At 50.0% G+C, this 23,203-nt stretch overlaps 5 protein-coding genes across 5 annotated transcripts; all 5 read right to left on the bottom strand.

Annotated features, from left to right (window-relative positions):
• Positions 1-1,867: 1,867 nt before the first annotated feature.
• Positions 1,868-3,714, bottom strand: BU24DRAFT_198984 (transcriptional regulator). Its single transcript, XM_033521792.1, has 3 exons — positions 2,940-3,714; positions 2,605-2,806; positions 1,868-2,365 (listed from the first exon to the last, which is right to left on the bottom strand). Exons 1-3 carry the CDS (start codon positions 3,558-3,560, stop codon positions 1,980-1,982), a joined length of 1,209 nt encoding a protein of 402 aa, XP_033384643.1. The 5' UTR covers positions 3,561-3,714; the 3' UTR covers positions 1,868-1,979.
• Positions 3,715-6,884: 3,170 nt separating this feature from the next.
• On the bottom strand, positions 6,885-7,705 carry BU24DRAFT_422648 (uncharacterized protein). The gene has a single exon (XM_033528044.1). The coding sequence runs from the start codon at positions 7,532-7,534 to the stop codon at positions 7,127-7,129; it is 408 nt and encodes a 135-aa protein (XP_033384642.1). The 5' UTR covers positions 7,535-7,705; the 3' UTR covers positions 6,885-7,126.
• A 4,208-nt stretch (positions 7,706-11,913) lies between these two features.
• BU24DRAFT_198484 (uncharacterized protein) lies at positions 11,914-12,397 on the bottom strand. Its single transcript, XM_033521790.1, has one exon. It carries the CDS (start codon positions 12,308-12,310, stop codon positions 12,002-12,004), a length of 309 nt encoding a protein of 102 aa, XP_033384641.1. The 5' UTR covers positions 12,311-12,397; the 3' UTR covers positions 11,914-12,001.
• Positions 12,398-16,130: 3,733 nt separating this feature from the next.
• BU24DRAFT_346739 (uncharacterized protein) lies at positions 16,131-21,258 on the bottom strand (the record flags this gene model as incomplete). Its single annotated transcript, XM_033523498.1, has 20 exons — positions 16,131-16,177; positions 16,232-16,384; positions 16,438-16,566; positions 17,050-17,157; positions 17,211-17,325; positions 17,365-18,179; positions 18,231-18,406; positions 18,635-18,766; positions 18,866-18,976; positions 19,167-19,219; positions 19,279-19,358; positions 19,408-19,608; positions 19,728-19,836; positions 19,887-19,952; positions 20,002-20,152; positions 20,198-20,357; positions 20,406-20,790; positions 20,843-20,925; positions 20,972-21,153; positions 21,206-21,258. The coding sequence occupies 20 exons, from the start codon at positions 21,256-21,258 to the stop codon at positions 16,131-16,133; spliced, it is 3,309 nt and encodes a 1,102-aa protein (XP_033384640.1).
• A 244-nt stretch (positions 21,259-21,502) lies between these two features.
• BU24DRAFT_422640 (DNA repair protein Rad9) lies at positions 21,503-23,117 on the bottom strand. Its single transcript, XM_033528043.1, has 2 exons — positions 22,923-23,117; positions 21,503-22,863 (listed from the first exon to the last, which is right to left on the bottom strand). Exons 1-2 carry the CDS (start codon positions 23,034-23,036, stop codon positions 21,682-21,684), a joined length of 1,296 nt encoding a protein of 431 aa, XP_033384639.1. The 5' UTR covers positions 23,037-23,117; the 3' UTR covers positions 21,503-21,681.
• Positions 23,118-23,203: the final 86 nt, after the last annotated feature.

Here is a 23,203-nt window from a genome sequence, read left to right as displayed (position 1 = left end):
CTTGCCTTCCCTCTGCCCTCATCTGCACCCGTACTTCCGTATTGAAGTGCGAATCCGAGGGATTGATTACCTTCCGATCAAAGAGAAGAGAAGAACGAGCAAAGCAAGGCGTGCGAGCTCGTCACACGCCCGCCCCATTCACCATCCGGGCTGCTTTTGCTGTGTTGGGCGGGCGCGCGCCTTGGGACTTGACTTGAACTGTATGGATACCCAAGCAAGAGCTGCCCAAGTAAATCCTCCGCGTTGAATGCCCGCAAACAGCATCAACGCAGAGCGGAAAGCAAAAGCATCGATCTATCTAATCCTTTCCTTTACGGAAGCAAACTAAAAGCAGAAAACAGTCCATGTATTTGAATAACAATAAAATTTATTCCGTACATACTTTGCATTCGTTGTCCGAAGCGGAAGCCCGCTGCGCTCCATTGTTCCCCCCCACCATTTCCTCCCATCAACCCACCCACCCACCCATCCGCGTTTCTCCGCCGCCCACCTTTTCTACCATTTTCCATTTCAGAGTCTCCCCTTGTCTTCCCTCTTCTAGGTATTTCATTAAAAACGTCGAAATTCCGAACTCGGCGTCGTCGTCGTTGTTGGGGCAAATATTGTGTGAGGTGCCGCGGCTTTCCGCCTCGGGGGGCGACTTGGGGGAAGCGAGGCCCGGACAGCCCCCCCTCCTCTCCCCGGCGGGACCTCCCAAACGTTGCGAAAATAAAAACGTGCGTGCGAATGTGAAAACTCGCTCACCAGGAAACAGGCTTGTGGGAAGAAAAAAACGGGCGTGTGGGAAATGGAAATGGAATTAGATCGGATCGATATTCGATGGCGTTGTTTTTGGATCGTGGTAGCTGGGCTGCCTTAGGGGGTGGCGGTTTACCTGGGGAGCGGGTGCGGGTGCGTTGGCTATGTTGACGACATGCCTTGCCTTGCCTTGCTGAGTTTCCGCCTGAGGGCGCGACGACGCAGCGTGTGATTGTAGTAATTCAAGTTTTGTAGGTCGGTTGAGAAGGAGGAGAAGATGATGTATTAGATAGATTAAAAAACAATTAAAAGTGTTGCGCTGTGCGATTGGGGTGTCAAAAGTGTCAATCAAGTGTCAAATGTAAAACGAGACGAAACATCGAGCAGGCATGCATGGCAAGGCATATCACGACATGTGCTCTACGTACGTACGGGTCTATACCATGTAATTATTCAGAAAACACATTGTTGAAAAACCACACATTGAATTCATTGTGAAGCAGAAGAAGGTAGTAGTATGAACAGCGAACGAACAAGTCAAAGGCCCCGGGTCCTGCGAAGGGGGGAAGCCCAATTTCAATCTACGAGTGTGTGTGTGTATGTCTTTCTGCAACTACCACCATCTCCGCGTCTCTCTCTGTACGTGAGTATCGACCCCTCTCTGTATGTGTACTGTGGAAAACTTCGCAGGAAAAGGAATAAAGGAAGAGAGAAGAAAAAACATGACAATGATGGCAGAGGTGCGGTAGCTAGACAGCCACGCAACTACTACTACCACCATCGAGCGTTGGCCCATCCAAATAAAATCCAGGTTCAATCCGTTTCCATGGTTGTAGAAAAACCGTCGCCACTCACTCTTCCCTCCACGCAGATAACCCTCGGTTTCTTCCCATTTCCTTCCCCCGCCCCATAGAACACCTCGTGAAATGAATGATACAGCCGCCACCGGGTGAAAATGCATTGGACAGAAGAAGAAAAGGAAGAAAAAGGTGGACATTATATGCAGAAACCGTGCCATGCTCCTCAAGGAAGATACCAGACCCAGACATCCTCCACGCGAGAAAAATGGTGTAAGAAACTGCAAGGCGTTTTATGACGAGACAAGTTAGACCGTGTAGGATTGCTTTTTCCCTGTTTTTTCCTTGTTTTTTTGACGCATTGATTGTTGGAAAGTGGTTTGTGATTTGCGCATGTGTTTGCTGAAACATCAACCCGTATCAAATCGTATAACTACTTCGGTCCTAATGACCCTGTTGGTACATCTGCGGGTTCTGCCCGTAGGGAGATTGGGGGTAGCTGTTGCTGTTAGTGCTAGAACCGCGATAGCTGCTAGCGGGGCCATACTGTGCCATTCCCTCGGCCAACCCAGGGCTCTGAGTGCCGTATTGAGGGCCAGAGTTGTTGCCAGAAGCGGCAGGCTGGTAACCGATCGGTGGGAGTTGAGGGTGACCTCCGGGTGCTTGACCTGGGATGCCGACCTGTCGTACTTGACCGTAGACAGGCTGCTCACCAGGGTTTTCGTGGGTGGCGCGACCCTCGGCGGCGCGCTGCCTCTCCTCGTCGGCCTTGCGGGCAGCCTCCTCCTCCTTCTTCTTGGCCTTCCACTCCTTTCGGATTTCCTTGAACTCTGTGACGAAGTTGTTAGTCTCTAGACCTATAATATGTGTATTATAGGATCGGTGAGTGCCAAGATGTAGACAGCAAGGGTCGACAGATGCTAGCTTGAGTTGTTTGAGGCTATCCGTTCCAGCGGGAACACCATCAAAATAGGCGCAGCACCAACACGACCTCGAGTGCTAACCTAGCGCCATCAAGCACCAAAACCCGGGAGAACGTAAGCAACAATAATAAAATAAATCAACGCACCTTCTGGGGTTCGCTTCGCTCCATGCGACTGCATTGTGACGTGCGCGTTCAGATGGTTAAGCGTGCCATATGCCTTTTCGCATCCGTTCCAGCCACACTTGTACATGCGCTCAATCTCCTCATAACGCCTGCGGGGTCGCTTATGTTGCTGAGCACCGGGAATCGGCACAAACGAATATACTGTCGATAATGGGTGACCGCCCTGTCCGTACTAGTTAGCCAAGTCTACTATGAGTTATGCTCGAGTATTCTCCAAAATATACGCGTCTCAATGGATTGCCGACGCGTGCGGACGCGTCATCGGATGATCAGAGACTTTCGTAGAGGGAACCTACTGTTGGAGGTCGCTGCACAGGAGACACCATCGCGGGCGCGGGTGCACCGGATGAGGCTGGATGGCCGTACGGCAGGCCGTGAGGGTACTGAGCCTGAGCAGCGGCCCAGTCTGGTCGCTGTGCAGGATACATTGGGGTCTGGGGGTGCCCTTGATAGTGCTGCATTTCGCTGTGGTGCGGTGTGTAGGGCGAGTACTGCCCATGCTGTGGGTAGGTCGGGCTCGTAGCTGCGGCGATGGAAGGATCTATAGGTACATTGTCGTCAGATTTGAGTTGCGATTGCTGATGGTCAAGGTGTGAGCCATCTGGTAAAGGCATTGACGGACTCTGTGGTTGCGCCATATTGGCAGCGTTTGCTCCTTGCGGGCTTTGCTGGTATGGACGTTGAATATACTCCGGAAAGCTGCCTGAGCGAGCAGACGAAGGATTGATCGCGTATTCGGAGGTGGGGGTCGCGGAGGAAGAGAAGTTCGCGGCGCGTGGATCTTGTCCTTGAGGCGGAGGAGGATATTGCGCAGCAGATGCTTGATCTGCGAGAGAACCTTCAGAGGGAGGTTCAGGAAATGTTGGATAGGGCGAATGCAAACCTGACTGCGGATATTCCGATTGTCTTCCGTCCATAGACTGTGTCGATGGGATAGGGTTGAAGTTGCACCTCGTAGGCTGTAGGGAGCTTAGGAGGGCTTGGGTAGGTTGCGCGCTGACGGAAGAAAGAGGAATGGCCGTAGAGATATGACGGTTTGTCAACCGTCGCCGGGTGATTTGCCGCGGACACTGGGGAGTAGGCAGCTAGAAGGCAGAGGCAGGACGGAAAGAGCCAAGGGTGGTGCACAGCCAGAGTACCGGAGAATGCAAATGTTGACAGACACGATAGCGTGGACCTTAAACGCGGATGATTTGCAGACGGTGTGCTTTCCCAGGATGTCCAGATGGAGGGGGACAAGTGGTTCGGCAGATTCAGCGCCGTCGAAGATAACGCACCGAAGACGCAACCTCTCGAGAGAAGGAGAGACGAGAGCAAAGAGGGTCTAGCAGGGCAAAGAAAGAGAAGAGCAGGGAAGTGGCCGGTAGAACTAGTGAGGTATTGGGCAGTCGGATCAGAACCTCTCGAATCGCGGAGAGCCTGGGTGCGGTGCAAGTGCGGTGCAAGTGCGGTGCAGTACGATGGAGTGCAGTGCAGCGCAGTGCAGTGTAGTGTGTAGTGTGGATGGAAAGTTGCAACGCAGAGGTAGCACGAGTTGTCTGCTAGCGGTGAATGAGCTCGAACCTGGGTGTGGTGAGCAGGGGGGGCTCGTCGTGGTGGTGGTGGACCTGGTGGTGGACGACGAAGAGAGCTGCAACTAGCGGCAACGCGGTTCGATGTGGTCGTGAATACGGTGGCGTGTGCCCTGGAATAGTGTGGCACCAATGGAGTAGAAAGGACGGGTCGCCGCTTGCCCAGGCTGACTTAGCACACCTGATGAAGTAATGTTCGTACTAGAGCTAGGGGCCTGACGATGACAAGACTTTTACGAAGCCTGGCCGGGGTTGGTATGGGATGCGACGGGGGATGGGATGAGAAGGAAAATGGGTAGGGTTATGGGTATGGCCCGTATTGGTATTGGTATGGATGAGTACTGTGTATGGTTATGGGTTGCGCAGAGATCGGTTGAGCCGAGCCGTGCTGATGGGATGGGATGGCAGGATGGGTGGGTGGGAGGGGTGGGTGGTAAGGGTTGTCGTTCTGGGAAGCGCACACTAAACGAAGACGCAGACGGCACCTGGCGTATTTGGCGCAAGAAGACTGGCGCAAAAAAAAAAAAGAAGGAAGATGAGGAAGAGGGCGTGTGGTTGGTGTGGATCCGGGAGGCAAAGCTGGATCGAGCGACGGAATTTTTTTTCCTGGTAACAATGCGCGATACAGAGACCGCCGAAGGTTCCGCACCGGTCGCGTTGCTGCTCTACTCTTCTCTTGGTACCTATTTCCACGTACGTACGTGAAGAGCAGGTAAGAGCGGAGAAGGGTAGGAAATCCTGGGTGGGAAGCTGTGCTGGCTGCGTGCTGCTCGCTGCTTGCTGCTCACTGCGGCCAGACGAGTGAATAGTCGGCCCGTCGTCGGTTTAGGTTTCACGCTTTCACTCTTTCACGCCTCCACTCTTGAGCTTCCCAAAAGTCTGCACGCAGTAGTCCGACGATTCCTTGACGAGCCAGGACTTTCCCTTTCCTAATACCTCAGGTGCGCCGAGAGAGCCGGAACGTGATCAGCCTCTGGTCCGGCCGCTTTTCCGCGCAGAGAATAATGGGACTACCTATGGAGTACTAGGTACTCAGGTCGGTCAAGGTGAGAATGATACTTGACTCCACTCCACCTTGCGGACGACAATTGGCAGAGTCTAGAGAGCAAAGACTCGACCCTCACAAAGAGATCACGAGGTAGATGGGACGGTAGGGATGGCAGATGCCCTCTTTCGGCGTTCCAGATGTGGGTCGGAATAGATGGAGAGGGCGAATTGAGCGAAGGGCGATCTGGTGTGATATCGCACGTCCCTTGGTGATGCTCACTCTCGAATCTCCCACTGACTGACTATGTGTGTCTGTTGTGGTGGGTAGTGGGTGGGCTGCCACTGCTGTTTGTCCCCGGGTACCTACTTCTTTGACACTGTTAGTACGCAATCGACTGCATTGAAATGCAGCACTTGTCAGAACGGGAGCGCAGATAAGGGAACGATCCACCAACACGCAAGGCTATCTAGTACGCTGATGCGTCTGATGCGTGATGGGTGCGGGTACGGTGGGGAGGAGTGGAATCGCTCGTCGCTTGAGAGCCAACTACCCCATGAGATCAGGGCGCGACGTGTTAAGCAACACGCTTCGCTCAAGGCCGGACGCGGGTTTGCACGTGTAGAGGCACGGGGGGAACGCGCGCGCGCAAGGCCAGAGAGAATGCAGAACAGAGGCAAGGCTCGATCGGACAGATCTTTGGGGCTGGCGGCGGGCAGAATCGCGCAAGCTGCTGGCGAACGGCTGATGGCCTTTGGGGGGTTAAGGTCCAGGAAGGGGGACGTGTGTCAGAGAGGGAGACGGTGGTTGATGACAGGCGGTTGGCCCGTGAAAGGGCCTGACCAGGTGAAAGGGAAGAGAGAGGGAGTGTAGTGCGAAGAGTGGAGTGTAGGAGAGGAGAGATACGTACGGAGAGAGGTTGAAAGTAGAGAGAGCGTAGCCTGAGTCTGGTTTAGCGTGGGAGGTTGATAGACTCGTAGTGCGTCTTTATGATTGATGGTACTGGACTGGACTGGACTGGGCTGGTCCCGAGGAGCTCGATTAGTGCGAAAGGGAAGCAGTTAGGTTGGGTTAGGTTTAGGGTAAGGCGGAGAGTTGATATCGAGCTACGAATTACGAGTAATGTAATGAGCAGCAACGAGAACAACTAGTACTCGTAGTAGCAGTAGTAGAATGGGGAAAGTGTGAAGAGGTCGAAGCTAGAGAGTAGCGGGATCGTGTTGGGTTGATTGAAATTAGAAAGGTTGGTTGTATGTGGTTGTGATTGATGATGAAGAGAAGAGAGATTCGCGATGGAGTCTAGGGCAGAAGTGGGAAGGTGGGAAAATAAGAGAGAGCGAGAGAGAGAGAGAGGGACTATCTACTCGGTACTCGTACTAGGTAGTAGTAAGTGAAAAAACACGAGCGAGAAGAGAGAGAGACCGAGCGAGAGAGCGGGGGAGGATGGATGATAACGTGAATTCGTGATTGTTGTGTGCGAATGACTAATCAACCATCCAGTCATTCATCCAGTCACTTTTACAATAACAATAAGGTAACTCACTCATCCCGTCCTCATATGCACAGTACACAGTACACAGTACACAGTACCCATCATCTTGCTAAAATTACATGTACATACACACAGTGTGTACGAGGTACGGGGTACCTAGATGCCCAGATAGGTATCTATCTGGTTACCTGTATTCACAATAATGTAGATCTTGATATCTACCCTTGCCCTCTGTATCACCCAATTTGTACACTACTCGTACCTAGGTAGGTACCACTATCTAGCATCTACCACCATTACTAGCACTACTATTATTACTAGATACTGCAATTATTACAAGTACTACTCCGTAGTCACTGTAGACTTGCTGTGTAGACTATCGTCATCAGGTTAGCATGCCATGTCGTCAGGTAATATTAGGCTCCTATATTGCATTTATTTATATACACGTATAGAGTTCTCGCATATTGCAATAGTAATGATTACAAAGTACTCTATCTTCGACTTTCCCATGGAGTACAAGAGGTAACTAATAATGAGCCTCGGTGCTTTGGCGATAGGCGGTGGACACTGGAGAGTGGGCGGTGGGCGGTATGGCGGAACGCTGTAGGCGGGAGGAGGAAGGCGGTGACGGGAAGAGGAAGGAAACAACATCAAACAACAACAATAACGACCATCCATTGCTCCTTCCCTCTCGCCAATGATGCCAATATTCACTCCTAGAGTCATCACCCGTCCCTCGTCATTCTTCATCTTCACCTTAATCATCTTGATCATCTTCATCTTCATTTCTTCATCATCATCGTCATCGTCATCCTCACCATCATCATTGTCAATTGTCATCCATACCCACGCGATCCCTTGTCGATGGCAATGACTCTTATCCACCCCCATACGTGCACAAACCAATCACTATGGCACAGTATGTGCAACAAACACTGTCACATTTTTCATATCATCATACCATCATATCATCATCGCTTCCAGTACGGAACATTATTGCTTGAATCTTTGAACCCTGTCCCCCACCCACCAGGGCCCCCGGGGTCACCACCATCAAAAAATACCAATCTTTGACCGCCCAACCCCAGTCATCGTACAGCACTGTCTTTTCCGCCACCAATCCCTCGCTGGTGATGTGCTGTCCTGGCTGATGGCTGGGTCTGCGGGCATTGCTTGGACTGCAGTGTGCGCTACACCATTTTTACTGGGGGGTCTGCCTAGGGTGGGTGAATGTGTGCTCGAAGGTAGCCTCGCGTTTTCGCCCACTTGCAGCTGGGAAGGAGCATCACACAAGGCCACCATCCACCCAACCCATCAGCATATGGATTCCTCTCTCCCTGGGGTCTCACCGTAGGCCACTCTTCAATATCCAGAGGCGACTATGAGGCTGAAGACTAACTGCACGCTATCTTTCGGCAAGGACAGGGCTACCAAATGTCTCGCCGCAAGCTAAAACAACATCTACACTAATGATTTAGATATCCTCATGTTTCGTCTGTCGAGACATCACGACGACTGTTTGTTCAGAGAGTGACTTTTCTCACGATGAAACCCCCCCTGCGGCCCTGCCCAAGCGGCCTTTCTCACCTCCTCCCACTCAGCCATTCATACTTTCGAATGAGGAGGGATGCAGGGAGATGAGTGCGGAGCCAATTCCGGGACGCGTGTCCGCCGATGCGTCTTCGCGAGCCAATATTGGCTCGCGCGGGAGACAGGTCGAAACGGGCAATGAAGACTGCGTACTCAGCGGACGGGCCAGCAACAAATCGAAGGGCAAACCTTCCTGGTCGTTGCCGGGAATACCGCCATTTCCTGTCGCTTGTCGTTGGGTAGATACCTCACACTGCATTCGCATTACTTACCCACCGCAGCCTGTGATCTCAGTGCTGCGGGTGCCTTGATACACATCTTGTCGCCTCTTGCGCGACAATCACAAACGCTCTCTCATGGATGTTTATGAACACAGGGACAGTCACAACAGGACGTCCCTAGGTCAGCAATCGTGCAGGGCAAACCGTCCTCACATCGGACCACCTGGTGCTGAGTCGTGAACTGGCACGATGCGCCGTAACGATACCTACGTATCGCCCGCAGTATCTTGTGCAATGCTTCTGGCTCTCATTGCGCCATGGTCGCGTCTGCCTACCCAAGACGTATGGTCTTCTTCACCTGCAACTCAATATTGTACGCACTGTGCGGTGTGTCTGCAAGTCTGCCAGTCTGCATGCATGAGTGGGAATAATAGCAGAGGTATCGCATCGTAGCCCCACTGAAACTGGTCGCCTTCCCTTTCCTTGTTCCTCACCTGCCATGTCATTCTTCGCTCGTCAATTGTTCACGTTTCCGGCCTCGCACACATACGGTGTTGATTTTACGTGCAGTACTCGGTCCTACCATGTTTTCACGTCCCAAAAAACCCGCTGCAGTCGGTTCTGGTACGGAGTACGGAGTACTTTCTAGCTATAACGACGAGTATTGGGTCCTGCCAACAATTGCATGTCAGCAGACTCAAATGTCCTGCGTGTGTCCTGCGGCCTCAGACCTATCCTGGGATGCCTCCGTGCATATTGCTCTGCGAATGGCTGGGCTGACACAGGGAGAGACAGACACACGCCTTTTGGCCGCGACTCCACCGCGCGTACAGCCCGCGGACGACAGCATCAATTGATTATTATTGGGATGAGAAGGAGGTGCGGATAATGAACTGTCTCGCTAACCTTCCTGTAATCCATCTGCGAGAAAGCGGGGCTCATCCGTGTTCCTTGTGTCCCTTTCATTATCGTTGCTGCATCCTGCCGCCTGTCTCAGCATCATGATCTTGCTCTCCGCCCTCCTGCTGCCGTGATTAGCTGCCATGGATGGTGGTTCGTCGGAATGTTGTCCGGATCCGACGTCGCCGAGAGGTCTCGTTGCTTCCTCGGTTTGTTCATGCCAACAAACCATGGTAGCATTAACGAATTCCCTTTGCTCTCATGAACAATTCGCACAAATTACGTACTGTGTGAGCCATGGCATCTTCAAAGTATGAGCGACTAGTGCATGCAATATCAAACCATGTTGTTCATGGGATGGTGTATCACTTGTTGTTCGATGGCGGTCTTTGCACCACCAGCCATCCTTCTCCGGGAATAGCGACATGTCCTTGTACTCGCACCGTCTAATTCTTGTTTGAACGACGTTGGAACACAGGTCGTTTCTATCAAAGAAATCACCATCTCAACCTATCAACCACGCGAAGATCACAGCTGTTCCATCTGACCAAAAACAACGCCTGCCAAGTGATGGTATCTTTCACGGCACAAGATTGCACTCTGTAAATTTTCCTTTTCATTCAGACCCTCCAGAAGGTGAGCACGGTCCTCTGGGCTTACAGTTGGGGGTATTTGGAATGCTTTCTCATTGGGGCTTGATGATGGATGCCCGCCCGCCCTTGCGCCTTCAAGGAATCTTCTTTCAGGTGCCGCTTCATGACGCACTGCACCATCGGAACAGTACGGAGGACCTGTACTGAAGTCAAGGTTTGCGCGAATCACCGTTACTGAACCCAGATCATGATGGCAGAGAACCGTTCTTTGTTGACAGATTCAATCATTCACCCGCATTGCTGCGAAATATGTTTGCATATTCGCAGCATGGGACACTTCCGGTATGTCGCCGACAACCTCGGCGATGTTACCCTACCACATTGAATGAACCCTCTTTCCCTAGAGGCCGCAATAGCATGGATGAAGAGAGAAATCACCAGAAAGAATTGCCCTTATGGGAACAAAGATATGTTCGTACGAGCACCGAATCACAGAAAGCAGATAGCTGTGTTCGTGGCCGCCATGCAGCCACGGCCACCAGCTCTGGGCGCTTCCAACTGCTTCTTCCTTCGATTGCTCGGAGCCTCTCGGCAGCAATCGCATAGATGCAGAAGTCATCGTGACGATACTTGGCACCACCGCAGCTACTTGTGGGTCTCCCAAATTGTGCAAGACGACATTTGGCAATGGTAGCCAATGGTCAAAATACCTACACACAAAACCTCTCACGGCCCAGCGATCCATCGGACGAGCGCTCATTTGGAGGCGGGTCACACTAACAAGGGCAACCCCCTGGCCCATAGTGGGTCTGTGGCGCTCCCAAGCCTTCGGCCTAATAGGGGTCAGTATTTGACCGAAAGATACTCACGTGGCGGAATCGTGCAGATGAGACCTTGCAAAGTGTGGAGATCTTGGACGACCAACTGGCCTCATCGCCCGACACCCATGTCGGCACATTTCCGGACAACCGGGTTTGGCATACCGCCGCGAACGACCGTAGTTGAGGCCACCGGGCTTAATACTCCCTTCAATGATTACCTGATGATGGAGGAATCACTTGCGATGGAAAGCAGAGCGATAGCGATAGCGATATCGCCCAAGTCGTACCAGGGTGCGAGGAGAGCAGTGCAGCATCCTACTCTACCCTGCATCATGAACACACACACACGCATCTGCCACCAATGTCCACAATCGGATCTGCATTTTTTTCAATGCTGCAGCACATGCGTCTGCATTGCATAAAATTTCAGGATGCCTTATTGAACCAACGGCCGACCTTCCTATTGCAAAACGCAGTTACATACCTGATCACAACTGATTGACCAAGAAACGAGATTCCATGCCATGCTTCGGCATGGAGATAAGATGTGTTGTACGAACCGCTCTGTGGCCCGCCGTTGACACGATGTCTCGCAGTCAGCATCATTGCCGTGCAGCTCAACCCAGCCGCGCGTGGTTGAGGCATTATTCACGATCATTCGATGCAAAATGATAATTCGTCACGAATACCAGCTCGCGAGGAGCTGATTAGTGCGGGAGATCCCAATGTATGTGCAGCATCACTCAGGGCCACTCCAGAGCCCCAGAATTGCCTTCAGATGATAATGCCTTTTTTCGTGTTGATATTCGCTACCCTTCAGTAGTGCTTCCCATCTCAATCTGGCGCTACCGCTAGATAGGACTCGATCCTGTTCACAGCGAGCTTCTCTGCCGTTCAGTACAACTCTCGTGTGCTTCTCTCCTGTCAACGCTGTGGTCTACAAAAGTCGCCGAGCAAATCAATGTGATGCTTCTCCTCCAAGTACACCGAGAATTGTCCATTGAGAGGGTGGGCTCCTGCAGCTTTCTGCAAAGACTACGAAGCGACATAACTAACTATTGTTGATATTGATGACATAACCTCAAGGCGCTATTCGCGTTCGCAAACTCAAATGCTCGCCGCAGATCTCCGACTATTCGACCGACCGCCCGACTGTTCGCCTTGCCATACCTCAGCCTGGACTCACGATTCACTGCCCAAGGCTTTGCGGCTTCCACTCAAGAGGCGCCTCTGTCCCCATCCGTCCCGGAAGCTGCACCACCACCACCAGAAATATGTTGACATTATTATTGCAACGCGCCACAAGAGCGCCCTGGAATCTGCCAAGTTCAATGTTTCATTCTCCGTCCCCAATCTTACTCCGCTAGAACGACCGTAGAACAACCGACTGCACTGACCCAGCACCCTCCATCGGTAATGGTTGGATGAAGCGATAGCGTTGGTCGGGATATGCTGAATCCTGAGCGTTCGATATTCAAGAACCCTGATCATGAGCTAGGCCATCTTGTGTACGACCTGCATCCTTGCACAGGCACTTCTCCACACAATGACTTCGCTCGTAATGCCGCTAACATTTGAGTGGATTAATGTTATTGAGCCAAAAATTCGCAACAGTCGGTCACTTTTCGGTCAAAGCTTGTCTCCGGTGCCCCTCCACCAACATCATCATACTTTCGATATCTCCAATTCTTTTTTTTTCCTTTTCCATCTTGGGCGCTGATGGGCAAGGACGTGAAATACGGTTACCCTTCCCCATCTCATCACGCATGATCTCATGAAAATTTGCCGTTCCCCATCTCGAGTCAGTATGAGTTCATGTCCCAGATTATGAGGCACGGTCTCATTGCCTTTGGCCCATAACTTTTCGTACTGCTTACCCGCTTCACCCCCCACTTGTTCTTGAATCAATGAATTGCGACGACCCGCTGGAAATAGAGCTGCCATGACTTGTGATCCGGCCGGAAGGGAATGTGTATTATGGGATTGGCAGGAATTTTCTTTTCTCCACGAATGCAACCCTTGTCGATTGCTCGCATCGATTACTGAAATGTCATTGAGGCCGAAGGAGGTCGGGGAGTGAATTTTTTTCCTTCCCTCGCTTCCGATATCGTTGCTGACAGGGACGAGTCGGATGCAATTGCTGGGCAACAGATGCAGACGCGTGATATGGATCCAGAACTCGAAAAAAACCTGGGAGAGGAAGGCCTACTCGCAGGGGAAGGTGTACCGATCTACGAACCCTCGTCGCGGAGGAGAGGCCGTTGGAAGCTCTAGTCTACAGGATCTCCGCCAGATGCTGTTGGCTTACAGCTCGCTCACCTCCATCTACACTTGAGCGAGTCGAGTTTCGCCCACGTCCTGCACGTATTCGTGTCTAGCAGGGTGAGAGAGGGAAATCAAGCATTTTTCGAGCCTGCCGGACCCCAACGAACGAACGCATCGGCTAGCATGGGGGTCGATTCGTGACAGGACACCGTCTGTTGCCTACGAGCGACCAACCTGCAGCTCGCTCCTTCGCTTGCAGGCTTCTGCCAGCACTGTCAACACGAGCACGTTGTGCCCACGTGCTGCTACTACAGTATGAACGCCTACGGATTTCCTCCAGCGAGCCCGACTTATCTTAGATTGCGATAGGAAGTGCACCCTGAGTATTGATCCATGTGCGAATCTCACAGCTAGAACAAATATCTTCCATAGCTTCTCACTATAGTCCCCATGATCAGGGTAACTGCTAACACTACATGGACCGACGGTAGTCGTAGTAATTCGTGTACTAGCTAGTTCGTTGTGGCATCAGACAAATCTTAGACCTTGTGAACTGTATCCCTGATATATATAACAGATCCATAACCACCAGAAGTACAATTCTGTAGTCTATTGAACCATCTAATAGAACACAATCTCAAATCTACTCTCCCTCCGTCCAGAAATTCAATTACAATCAATCAAACATCAATCTCCTTCCTTTTCTACCAATTCACCTACAGAAACCATAAAACAACTAAGTAAACAACAAACACGCTTGATACTTCATATTCCCCCGTAAAAAAAACCATACGAACCCCACCCAAAAATAACCGTCCTCGTTCCTTCTACAAGTAGAAGAAAACCTTAACCCTTCCCTGCATTCCCTACACTCACCGATCACAAAACAAACCACCCGTCCCACTCCCGTCCCGTCGTCCCGGCTTGCCATAACAAACACACACACAGGACGCAGAGCAGAGAGACGGCAAGCCACCAACACCGCCTACCAAGAAAACCCTCGTACAATGCACAGTACATAAAACGTCTGATTCTCCCGCGATCTTGGGCGCCCGAAGCGAAGTGTCCAACCCCGTTTCGGCGCCCGGAACGACGTCGAAGCGAGGGGACCAATTCGTACGTGCATATATGTAGGTGTAGATGTAGACGTATGCGTACAAAACAATGCATGACACGACACGAGCAAGTCTAAACTTCTCAGTGCACCTGCATAATTGTCACGGGTGAGAACGCTTCGTTACGGGTGCTCGGTGTCCGTTACGTCTAGTCACGTCATGTATTGTGTCGTCCCGGTGACCGGGAGGGAGGGAAGCTTCGGATCGTGTATGGGATGTGTATTTTGTTGTGGTTGGGGATATGTGTATAGGTATGTGTGAACTTTATGTGTTGTATAGTGCATGATCTATGCGGATGGGTTATGGTTGATGTATAACAATTGTAGTTGTGATATAAAACACAAGCCTTGAACCATGATGATTATATTTTATATCAGCGTGGATGGTGTACAATAGGAAAGAGCCAAGCTCCTGCGTATATTCAATGTTTGCATTTGATGTTTTCGTTTCTGGAAAATGTGTTGCGTGCGTGATTCTACATTTATATATATACACTCTAAGACCACTGATACAATTACATACCCTACATCCACGCATGACTACCATATGTCTACACCATACCCCTATCCGTCACTCCTATTAACTTCACTCCTAGATAGCAGACATTTGGGTATTTATGACACTCTGCTGTTTAGCTATTGTTTGTGTACACGGTGATACATTCACTCGATGTCGAATGAAGACAAATAAACAAAACAATTTTTCGTAGTTTCATGTATCTAGTCCATTTGTATATTAATTAATACATCCTTTTCCTTCTTATGAGTTCGGTTTTATGTCTATTGCAGTCCTCCATTTTCCCAAAACTTTAATTTTCATTTTTTCTTACATGGGTATCAACCAAACCCATACCAACAACAACTAAAAGACCCACAACCCTCAAAAAGACCACGAATATAACATTGATTTAAACTAAAACCAACACCAAAGAACCAGGAACGAAAAACCACAGTAACCAAACCCAATATATACTTCACTATCACATCCATTTTATTTCCCCCCTTCCGTCCTTGATCATTGAGACTTCTGTAGATAGATCGTCGATACCAGCAACGTGAAATTCACGAAAACCCACCTCATGAAACCCACGCTTGAGAGTAAAGGATGTACATTGCTATGGAGTTAAACGAGGAAGATAGAGGTTGCGTTCGAGAATGGCGAATGTTGTTAACGTTATGATGAGCCAGGAGTTATGGGCGTTATTTGAAGTGAGGACTTGTGGAGTCATTCGACGCTGGATCGAGGGTATGTGTGCGTTTGTCTATATCACATGAAGCGCGAAGGAGGATCTGTGATTCGATCATTGTAGGATCGGATGGTGGTAGGGTCAAGGGTTCTGGACATTCCATGCCAGGAAACTGTATCAAAAAGTCTGTAGGATGCTAACTCGAGAACAGCTGCATGCTCCTGGGCGTAACATATGGTCGTGTCATGTTAGGCACCGCGTATCACTCATGTTATAACCATCACGTAGAAAAGAACGAAACAGATAAATCATATCAAGGTATATTCTATGTCCCGATCGGAAAATGTGAACTATTAACAAACTTTTGTCGGGATGAATAACGTCAAGACACCACTTTGCTCCTGAATGCCAGTGAACCACCGCGAAAAATACTAGGAAAAAAAGAAAAGCAATGGCAAGGCTGCATGTTGCAGCACTTTGACGGGAAAGTATCGAAAATGCCAGTCTAATGGAAATCATGCCTGAGGGTTAAGGGCCTAGAGAAAACCCCACTTCCGTTTTTCCGTAGGGCTCAGAGAGAATATTACAAGGACGAAAGGGCCTCAGCAGGTAGGCACCCGGGTTAAAGAATCTCTATGTCAAAACGCCATAATGAAAGAGGTATCGCTATCGCAGTCACATTGGTGCCGAACGTGCTAGCGCAGTGGTAGTCAACGGGGGTAGGACCGCGAAGGTGGATCGTGGTCTACCAGCGGCTGTTACGGACAGGTGCATTGTTGCTTCCAGTCCAGTCTAGATTCAAGGGTTAGCAAACGTTCATTTGAAACAATTCTTAGGATGACTTACTGCCTCCTCCACCACGGTGTCCACCACGGCCACGACCGCCACCCCATCGACCACCGCCTCCGCCACCGTAGCGCGCCATCTCATGCAGCTTGGGGTCAATTTGTTGCTTGGACTCGGTAAGTACAGAGACGAGATCACGAGCCTGCTTAGAGTCTGCGACGAGGTTAGCATACTGTTCAATTGGAAGAAAGACGGAGGCAACTTACTGTCGGTGGTGAAGAGGGTAATGGCGGTACCCTTGGCTCCGGCACGACCGGTACGACCAATGCGGTGAACATAATCTTCCGAGTTGTTCGGGTAGTCATAGTTGAGCACATGGGTGATGTTACGTACATCTTGAAAAAGGAAATGTTAGCATCTCAGTAAATAGGGTAATCAAAAGCGACCAAAATATGGATCGCGTGAAGCTGAAGAATGTTGCAAGCAACCGTCTCAGCGCGCTACAAGTGCATGGCATGGGTCCAGTAGGAAAGGCTGCGAAAATCTCCTGGTCCAGGAAACCTTGGAAGAGACTGCGACTTGCGTGAGTCAAATTGAATCTCATCATGCTTCAGGCACATTTCAGCATTACCTGAAACCTGAAACAGAAATCGGCGAAGACAGCAGCTTCGCCGATACACCCAAGGATCCCTGGCTATCAGTTACGAGAACACAATAAGCCCTGGACAATGTCATGGTGTACCATCCGCGGATGGTACATGGAAAGCGCACGAGACGTATCGAGCAGAGCACCTTTACAGATCACGCAGTAAGATATATCGGGGGGCTTAGTGATGCCCGGGGGGGAGGGGGGAGGGGAGTGGGATTTGTTTTCATACCAATACCACGGGAAGCCACATCGGTGGCGACCATAATGGGGCTGTTTCCTGTCTTGAATTCGTTCAGAACCCAATCACGCTCGTTTTGCTGCTTGTCACCGTGGATAGCTGCGGGACATTATTAGCTTGGGTGATTTTAAATGTCAAAGTGGTGAACTTACACAATGCTGGCCAGCCGTCTTGACGAAGGAATCGTGTAATCTCGTCGGCAACGCGCTTGGTACCTGTGAAGATCAAGATCTTGTTGTTCTTATCGTCCATGATAGTCTCCAAGTGCTTGGTCATGCGGTCACGCTTCTCGAACTCAGACACCACCTCAACGATCTGTTGGATGCGGTGGTTAGCAGAGAGATCCATGGAGCCGATGTTGACCTGGATCCAATCTTTCTGGTAGTCAGCAGCCAACTGGCGAACCTCCTTGGGCCATGTGGCAGACCACATGCAAGTCTGACGATCGGGGCGAATCTGTCCAATGATCTTGCGGATCTGGGGCTCGAAACCCATGTCAAGCATGCGATCGGCCTCATCAAGCACAAGGTAAGTGACACGACGCAAGTTAGTCTTGCCGGCCTCCAACATATCGATCAAACGTCCGGGGGTAGCAATGCAGACTTCTACACCGCGAGCAAGGTCACGAATCTGAGGGCCCTTGGGGACACCACCGTAGACGCAAGTGTTTCGGATACGAGATGACTTTCCGAACTTGCTGATTTCCTGCTGAATTTGAACGGCCAACTCACGCGTAGGGGCGAGGATGAGCACAATGGGACCGTCGCCTGGCGCGAGAAGAGGCTGTGCGTTGATGTGGACGATGGCGGGGAGGCAGTAGGTAAGGGTCTTTCCAGATCCAGTCTCGGCAATACCGACGACGTCACGTCCGGAAAGAGCCATGGGCCAACCTTGAGATTGGATGGCAGTGGGCTTTGCAAAACCTTGTGCCTTGACCTCGTTCATAACGTATGCTGGGAAACCGGCCTCGTCGAATGTGGTAACGGGCTTAGGGACGTTCTTGCCCTGGATGGTCATCTGACTGGCTTTTCGGAACTCGTCTACCTCAGCAGGCGTTCGGGCAGTGACTGCGGGATCTTCCTTGTAGAACGACTTCTCAAACTTGGGGAGGGCATCGAGATCTGGTGAGATTAGTAACTTGCATATCCAAGTAGATGGTTGATTCAACATACCCCATTCTTGCTGCTTCAGGCCCTGGCCGAGGTTGGACATGCGGTCGCCGCCACCTCCGTAGCCGCCGCCTCCATATCCACCACCACCACCACCTCCTCCACCGTATCCGCCGCGGCCACCGCCATAGCCGTTCGAGTGGCCATTGCCGTATCCACCGCCGTTAGAGTAGCCGTTGCTGCCACCGTATCTGATAGATAGTTAGTGAGATGCTCCTAAAGTTGATCGGATAGAAGGGGGATTTCTACGCTGAAACAGAAAGAATGTCGACACCACTTTCATCAATATAGAAAGAGATGGATGGACACGATCTGCGCGTAGAAATCATCAATAAAGAAAATCGCGTGCTGGACAGGGCCACCGATGACACCAATGATGCTTTTCTTGCTTGAAGATACTCGCATACCCATACGCAGTAGTGTATTGGTTGTAATGGTGATTGTAAGCCCCGTATCCACCGCTTTGTTCGCCGTACCCGTTGCCGTTGGAGTGGCCGTTGCGACCTCCGTAACCTCCGTCGTAAGACATGGTTGATGATCTTTCAGTAGGGACTGGTGAAAAGACAGACTATGAGGCAGACGAGGGAGTGTATCCTGTCTCTATTTCGCGAAGTCGCGAGAAAACTGTAAGTAGCGACCTGGGAGAGTCACTGAAAACTTGAAAAAGGGAGAGATCACACGAAGAAAGATGTTGATCTTGTGGTGAGGGAGATGAGAGTGAAGGAGAAAAGTTGGGCGTTGCAGTTTGCCTCGCCCTTTCAAAACTTTTAGGGTCTGCGCCGCCAAGGAAGGAGCTAACTGTAAGTGGCAAAAAAGGGTTTGTTGTCACGTGATAGTAATCGATGCGGTTTTGCCGGCCCTAGAGGAGAGAAAGAAAAACAAAGAGAGTGACTAGAGAAAAAAAAAGGAAAAGTCTATCATTATTTCTTGCTAGCCTACGATAGACGCGCACCATTTGCTGCTAGCCCCATGTCCCAGAACCCTCTCTCCATCTATCGTCATCAGTCATCCGTATGGCTCTTATGTTTGAACAACCGAAAGGGGTCCTCACCTTAGTAGCATGGATGAAAATCTCCGCTAGTTCATCGATCCTTGAGACAGACTGCTTTTGTGCATGTCCCTCAATTAAGTCTACAGAACTTCATCAGTCTATTGGTAGATACCGTTGTTGTGTGCTTACCTGATCCGTTTCGAACTGCCTCAACATAGTCGTTTCCGATGTATGTCTCAATCCATTTCCAGTACTTGTTTCCATCCCTTTTGGATTTTGGATCATCATAAAGTCGGCGCGCAATGATGCCATATCCGATGAGACATGGTAGAAGCGCTATTTGTAGAGCCAACCAGTCCTCTGATTGACCGACATCCAAGACATACCTGTCTCTGAAGTGAGTGAATGTTCAGCCCGACTTGAAGTTGTATACTTGCCTTGTGTATGCAGTGCACGCTGGGCAAGGTTAGTAATGTATATTCCTGTTCTGGCCATTGTGACTTAAATACCTTGATCTTCTTCCTGTTTCTCGATATCATCCACTGATAAGCCGTGTTCTCGGCAATATTCAATGTGCAACTTCATCTCTTCCTGCAAATGAAGCACTTGTTGCGCAGACTGGTGGTATAGTTGGCATGAGTTCCAGTGTTGAGGCCGAGTCAACTTACCCGTCCAATGTCTGTTATTGATTTTGATTTGTATGAAGCCAATGCATTTGCACGAGCGAATTGTATCTGTAGACGTATTAGTATATGAGCCTTAAAAATGATTGCATTCTCTTACCAGGAAGAGATAATCTTGAATCAGATAGTGGCTGAAATTCTCAATAGGAAGTGACCCATCGGCAAGCTGCTGAACGAATAAGTGCTCTGTATATTCCTTCCACGGCCCGCGCACGTCTTCTCGATCAAGTAGATATGGAATGAAACCGCCTCTGATCTTGTAAGTCACAGCAAGTATAGATTGTGTATCAACTTACGGAGAGAATGGTAGAGTGTACACAGAGTGGAAATGATTGATAGGACCATTGCCGCAACCAAGATCTTGGCTTGTCTTGATTCCTGCCTCGATGTAGAGGTTAGCTTTCTTGACAGCAGCTATGATCTCCAGACCATATGCAAGATTGCAAGCAATTGCCGCTAAGAAAACGTCAGCAATGTGATACCAATCCGATATCAATGACGTACATGCTAGAGAGCAACCTGTTCCGTGAGTGTTTTTGGTTTTCAAGTAATCAGATTCCATCAAGGTTGCGTCTCCATCACCATAGAGCACATTAAGTACAATATGTTGATCCGCCTCCTCTTTGGATACAAGGCGACCCTTGGTAAGAGGTAGATGACCTCCTTTAAGAAGGACATATCTTGGGCCCAACTGTTGTATCGATTTGGCGATGGAGATGATATCGTCAACATTCTGCGGTTCTTTGAATGGGACACCTGCAATCTCTAGAAGCAGCTTAGCTTCTGGTAGATTGGGCGTCAAGATTGTTGTTAAAGGCAGAAGATCTTTGATCAGGGTCGACACGGCTTCTTTGGGCAATAATTGTGAGCCACTCGTTGAGATCATCACCTGATTGCATTAGTGCACCCTTGATATATAGGAGCATACGGAAATGTGTTACTGGATCGACCACGGAGACTTTGACATTGTGACGTCGAAAACTATCGGCAACAACACGTACTGCATCTACGGATGCTAGCATACCTGCAACGAATTAGCAATGTTGGATGCAAGAGATCATTAGATCAACCTGTCTTGACAACATCAACGCCAATATCCTCAATGCAAGCATCAATTTGCTTTTGCAGAAATGGTGGAGGTGTGTAATGTATGTCGACCACTCCTAAAGTATTTTGGGCCGTCAACGCTGTGGTTGCCGTCATTGCATAACACCCATGAGTAGCGATGACCTTTTGGTCCGCCTCGAGGCCCCTGTCCAATTGTAAGTTATGCCCTGTGGTCCTAATTGGGAATATGGACATACGCTCCACCTGAGCTATCCGAACCGGCAATGACAAGGATCCTTTTTCGAGCCATTGGGAGGATTGATACTGTATCCAATAAAGTTGCCCTTTTGCGGGTTACACTGAGAAATTCTTTGCAACCCCGCGCGCCATTGTCGACCTAACTAAGCGAGTAATACGTCAGGCTCGTATCCAGCAGTGCAAATAATATCATAATCGAGTTCCAGGTGTATAATATATTTCTGATATGACATTTTTCATTTTGTGATATATAGCTCTTACAGGAATATATTTGGGGCTTTCGTAAATCCCATAATGTTCGCGACCTCTTACTCTCACTGACATGCGTTCTTACATACTGTGTAGTCGCTTGCAACAAGCGATGCATCTTACACTTGATTATTGTGCTTTATCTAAGGATTTTCATTTCGGAAGCTAGATCTACATATTCTAATGCTTGCAACATGAGACAAGTCAGAAAAGGAGGACTCGAAGGTCACCACAGACCCTGAACCTGAGACACCCTCTGAGTGGGTGCGACCGCTTCAACATTCTCATCTTCGGTCTCAGTTCGCGATAGTGTACCGCTATCTCTGAAGGTTGGAAAAACTGTGTTTGCATTTTCAGTGCTTGCGTCCCAACCTAGCGTTTCCTCTTCTTCGTTGTAGTCGACAGGTTCCCACTGTGCATCTTCTTCCTCATCATTCACGAAGAGGCTATCCGGATTAGATTCCACAGGCTTAGGAGACGCTTGTCGCCTCGCTGCAGTTGCGCGACGCCGTGCAGAGAGTCGGGATGCAGGCTCACTCGGTGGTGGCATTTCAGATCGGTCTGAGCGGAAGCTTCTATTGTCCACCGAAGCAGAATGTGCCCGGGACGCTGCACGGCTAGGCATTTGCTGAGGAATAGGGGTAGGAGTTGCACCACCCTGGTAGTCACCAGAGGTCATGAGTGTGAACTCGCCCAATATACCATGCTCATTGCCATACCAGAATTTCAAAGGTCGTGTTGGCACTGAGTAGTTCGCTCTGAGATCTGATTTAAGGGTGTCTGCATGCGTGACAATCGCTTTGAAATCTTTGACGCTGATGATGATATGCAGTCCTGGTTGTACATCGAACTCTGCAAAGTCACTGGTATTTACGGCAACTGCGGTCACAAGCGGATGTTTCAAAATTTCTTTCCCGTTCGTGATCTTCTCGGTATAGCTTTTGAAGACAGCACGGCCGTCCTCGCCTGCGAAGATGTCAAGCATCTCGGTCTTTGTGCCAAAATACTCGATGTATTCCCTGAGCACACCCGAGTTGATACGCCAACGATTTTTGGCAGCGTTGGCATCGAAAAGCGCATGCATGACCTCGACAGACTCATAAGTCAACTTGTAAGTCTTGACAACTCCTTGATTGCAGATCATCTTGACAATGAATCGGCAGTGCGTCTCATCGGGACGGTCCTGGATGCTGACTTCGCAGCGATCAATAGCGCCGTCTCTGCCCAAGGGATCGTACAGTCGTCCCTTGAAGACGGATAGCAAGGCTTTGGAGTACATGCGAAAAGTGAAGCGGCCATCTGAACCGCTTTGTGAGGTGTTGAATTCATAGGACTCGAAACATCTGGTTGCGTCCAATGTGAATGAGGCATATGCTGATTTCGAAGAATTCAAAGCAGTGAGTGTGAGCTGCGAGGAACGTAAACGGTTGGAATGATGGCAAGATCGCATTTTGGATGGATACTTACCCTTTCCTTCCGTGCCTCGAAAGCGACAGTGTCGCTGAATTTGCCCAAACATACGAGAACATCGTGAACCCTGGCGGCCGTCTCAGGCGTAAGGGAGAAGTTCAATACTACCATTGTAGCTCATGGTCGAAGAAGTTAACCCGAAACGCTATACTCTCGAGGCGTCCAAGTACCTTTCTACTCACCAGTATAGTAAGAGGTAAGACGAGAAGGAAACTCCCATGTGCTTTCGCGCGTCTTTTCCGAAAACGCGCTAGTCGCTAATCGACGTCACCCAGAGA

Source organism: Aaosphaeria arxii, assembly GCF_010015735.1.
Source record: "Aaosphaeria arxii CBS 175.79 unplaced genomic scaffold BU24scaffold_4, whole genome shotgun sequence".
Lineage (NCBI taxonomy): Eukaryota > Fungi > Ascomycota > Dothideomycetes > Pleosporales > Aaosphaeria > Aaosphaeria arxii.
Note: the sequence above shows the minus strand (reverse complement) of the source record. Positions and strands in the feature narration are given on the sequence as shown.